The following is a 3,095-nucleotide window of genomic DNA, read 5'->3' as shown; positions in this document are numbered from 1 at the left end:
GTTTACATGCATATCTATTAATATTTCTTATTTTGTAATACGTAATACGTATAACACTGTAAATTGTGATAGATATATAAAAGTTCATCTTCTTTGAGCACAATTTTCATTAGGAAAAAAGTCATGGCTAATTAATATGTATGTTAAATTAAATGCAATAAAAATGTATTTTCGGTTTTATGTTCTTACAGTGTTCGCTAGCAAATTAGAACGCTGCGTCTTAACCATACACAATCAATTTCAGTTTTTATTTTTTTTGTACAAAATTGATTGCACATTTAAATCAATGGACCAAAATTACAGGGATATTAAACAATTTATATTTAAAGAGATGCAAAGAACTCGATCGTTAATCAGAAATTTTGATTCATTTAAATTAAAGAGCTTAATTTATGGAAATTATAGTTTTCGAGAGACCACATTCTTTAGCATTCTTCTATACCTAACATCTCTTAATTTCGTATGTTTGTTCAAGCCGATTTTAGACTCGTTCCGACATCTTTTTTTTTCGGTACTATGATCCACTTTGTAAGTCTCCATTTGTGTATTTTTACAAACTGATCTTGACAAATGAAAAATGATTAAAGTTAAGTGCATGTTCGATAAAAAGAAGATGAAGATTTACCCACAACTAATTTACGTCATTATACATAGAAATCAAACACGCTTAAACGTGAGATATATGTGTATATAAATAATGTTTATATAATGTAATATATCGTAATCTAAAATATCGTAAAAATTTTTGGTTTACGCCTTTGGTGCAGAAAATTCAAGCGATTTACAGACTTATCGTTAGTTAGCCCGCGGGCAAAATATGTACAGTTTCTCAATGAAGTCGATCGATGATCAGCGATCGTTATCGTTATCGATCAGCTAGTAATGATAGCGCGATTGCTCCACATCGGATGCATCGTCCTCCTCCTCATCACTGGTCGAGGGCGGCGTCTCTAGATTGGCCACATCCACATCCAGATAATCTTCTTTGGCCTGCAGTAGCTTGTCCATGTACTCCACGATCTCCGTAAAGGGCGGCCGTGCGCTGGCGTCAAAGTGCCAGCACTGGCGCATCAGAATGTAAATATTCATTGAGCATTTCGCCGGCTTCTCCATGCGCTGCCCGGACATCAGATAGCTGTAGAGTTCCTCGGCGGACATAATAGCCGGATATGGTTGCGCTCCAAACGTCATAATCTCCCACAGGAGTATGCCATAGGACCAGACATCGCTCTGTGAGTCATAGAACTTCTCCTGCAGCGACTCGGGCGCCATCCACTTGATGGGCAAACGCCCATTGGTGTTCTTGCGATAATAATCCGTACTCTGTATATCTCGGGCCAGACCAAAGTCGGCAATCTTGAGCACGTAGTCATCGCTGACGAGAACATTGCGCGCCGCCAGATCCCGATGAATGCAGCGCCGCGAGGCCAGATAATCCATGCCGCGTGCTATTTGATGGGCAAACTTGATCAGATCCTTTTCGGTGATCACATGCTGTGGTGCTGGCGGCGCTGACTGTGAGCTACTGTCCAGCTGCTCCTTGCTCAGAGGCCGATTCTTGTACAGGAAGTCCTTCAGATTACCATGGGGTGCATACTCCACGATGACATAGAGCGGTCCGCTCTGGCTGCAACAGCCCAGCAGATTGATGATATTGATGTGCCTGCCAATGATCTTCATGACCTCCATTTCACGCACCAAACTGGCAATATCGTCATCCGTGTGACCCTCCTTGACCATCTTGACAGCGACAATCGCATTGTTCACCTCCGCCATGACGACACGCCCAAAGGCGCCCTCGCCAAGAGTGGCGCCCAGGACCAATTGACTGCGCGGCAGCTCCCAGTTGGAGTCCAGCGGGAATTCGTATTCGTTGAAGGGCACCGGCTCGTTGCCACTCTGGAGCACAGTGGTGCGTTGCTTCTCAATGCGCACCACCGGCATTATCATCGTGTCCATTGAGCCGCTGGAATCGCCACCGCTAGCCGGCTTATAGATGATAACCTTTTTGGTCCACTGATGCACCGTTTCGATGCGCTGCTTGAGCAGCTTCTCGTGCTTCATCTTGCGCACCGCATACGCCACAAAGATGATGCACAGCATGATCAGCAGAAAGGTGACCGTGATGAATATGGCCATCATGCCATTATCGCGCACCACACTGCCCAGATTCGCCTCGAGCAGCTGCAGGCTGCGCACCACACGCAAATAGGCGCGACTTGTGGATTGGCCCAGGCTGTTGCTCTCGATGCACGTGTACCAGCCCTCCTGCTCCTGTGTCACATTCGTAAACTCCAAGCGATCCACATCCTCGACTAGAACTGTGCGATTCTTGGAGCAATCATTTACGCTCTTGCAGGGCATAAAAATCCAGGCCTTCTTGCTGGTCAAATCCGATAGATATTTGCACTCCATGTGGCCGCTGTCATTGATTAAAAGCGTCAGATTGGCGGGTCCTTTGAGTAGAATGGGTTTGTGATTCACCCGATCGCTGACCATCACATTCATCACATAACTGAGACAGCCCAGCGGATTGCACACCTTGCAGGTGTACTGATCCGAATCCTCCGGCACCAGGTCCTCCATGGTGATTTGCCACTTGGACTTGCGATAGCTGCCATAGGTGCGCGTCCAATCGCTGCTGCCATTGCGATACCAAGTGATATTTGGCTCCGGATTGCCCGCCGCATTACAGCTCAGCGACAGCGTTGAGCCCGAGGGTCGCGTATACAGGGTGCTCATTTTCTGGGGTTTCCTAAAGCGTGGCGCAAACTGTTGCTTGGCATCGTTGCTGCCACCGGCACCGCCCGCGCTGCCGCCAGAGCCGGCGCCAGCCAAACCAACCTTGTCATCCTCATCCGCATCCTCGTCCTCCTCTGCATTGATACTGTTTTGTGTGTGTGTCGCATTATAGTTGATGTTGCTGTTGTTGTTGGGTACACTATCATAGTCCTTGGTTAGCTCCTGTGAACTGGCTGCTGGCGCTCGCCGCGCTGTTGCGCCCCAGACGCATAACAACAGCAGGATCAGCAGGCTTCTGGACATATTGTGGCAGCGTCTTACGCTGGCAACGCTTCTCCGGCATCTGGCAGACA

At 47.2% G+C, this 3,095-nt stretch overlaps 1 protein-coding gene across 1 annotated transcript; it reads right to left on the bottom strand.

Moving 5' to 3' along the window:
• Window positions 1–714: 714 nt before the first annotated feature.
• htl (heartless) lies at window positions 715–2,879 on the bottom strand. Its single transcript, XM_064692529.1, has one exon. It carries the CDS (start codon window positions 2,740–2,742, stop codon window positions 877–879), a length of 1,866 nt encoding a protein of 621 aa, XP_064548599.1. The 5' UTR covers window positions 2,743–2,879; the 3' UTR covers window positions 715–876.
• Between the last annotated feature and the right edge of the window lie 216 nt (window positions 2,880–3,095).

This window comes from Drosophila montana, unplaced genomic scaffold (genome assembly GCF_035044405.1).
Source record: "Drosophila montana isolate Dmon_TW-CO22-7 unplaced genomic scaffold, ASM3504440v1 contig_1505_1, whole genome shotgun sequence".
Classification (NCBI taxonomy): Eukaryota; Metazoa; Arthropoda; class Insecta; order Diptera; family Drosophilidae; genus Drosophila; species Drosophila montana.
This window is presented reverse-complemented; position numbering and strand designations above follow the sequence as displayed.

Bases quoted from the DNA above. Each gene is read 5' to 3' on its own strand.
- htl (XM_064692529.1), bottom strand. From the start codon at position 2,742: ATGAGCACCCTGTATACGCGACCCTCGGGCTCAACGCTGTCGCTGAGC.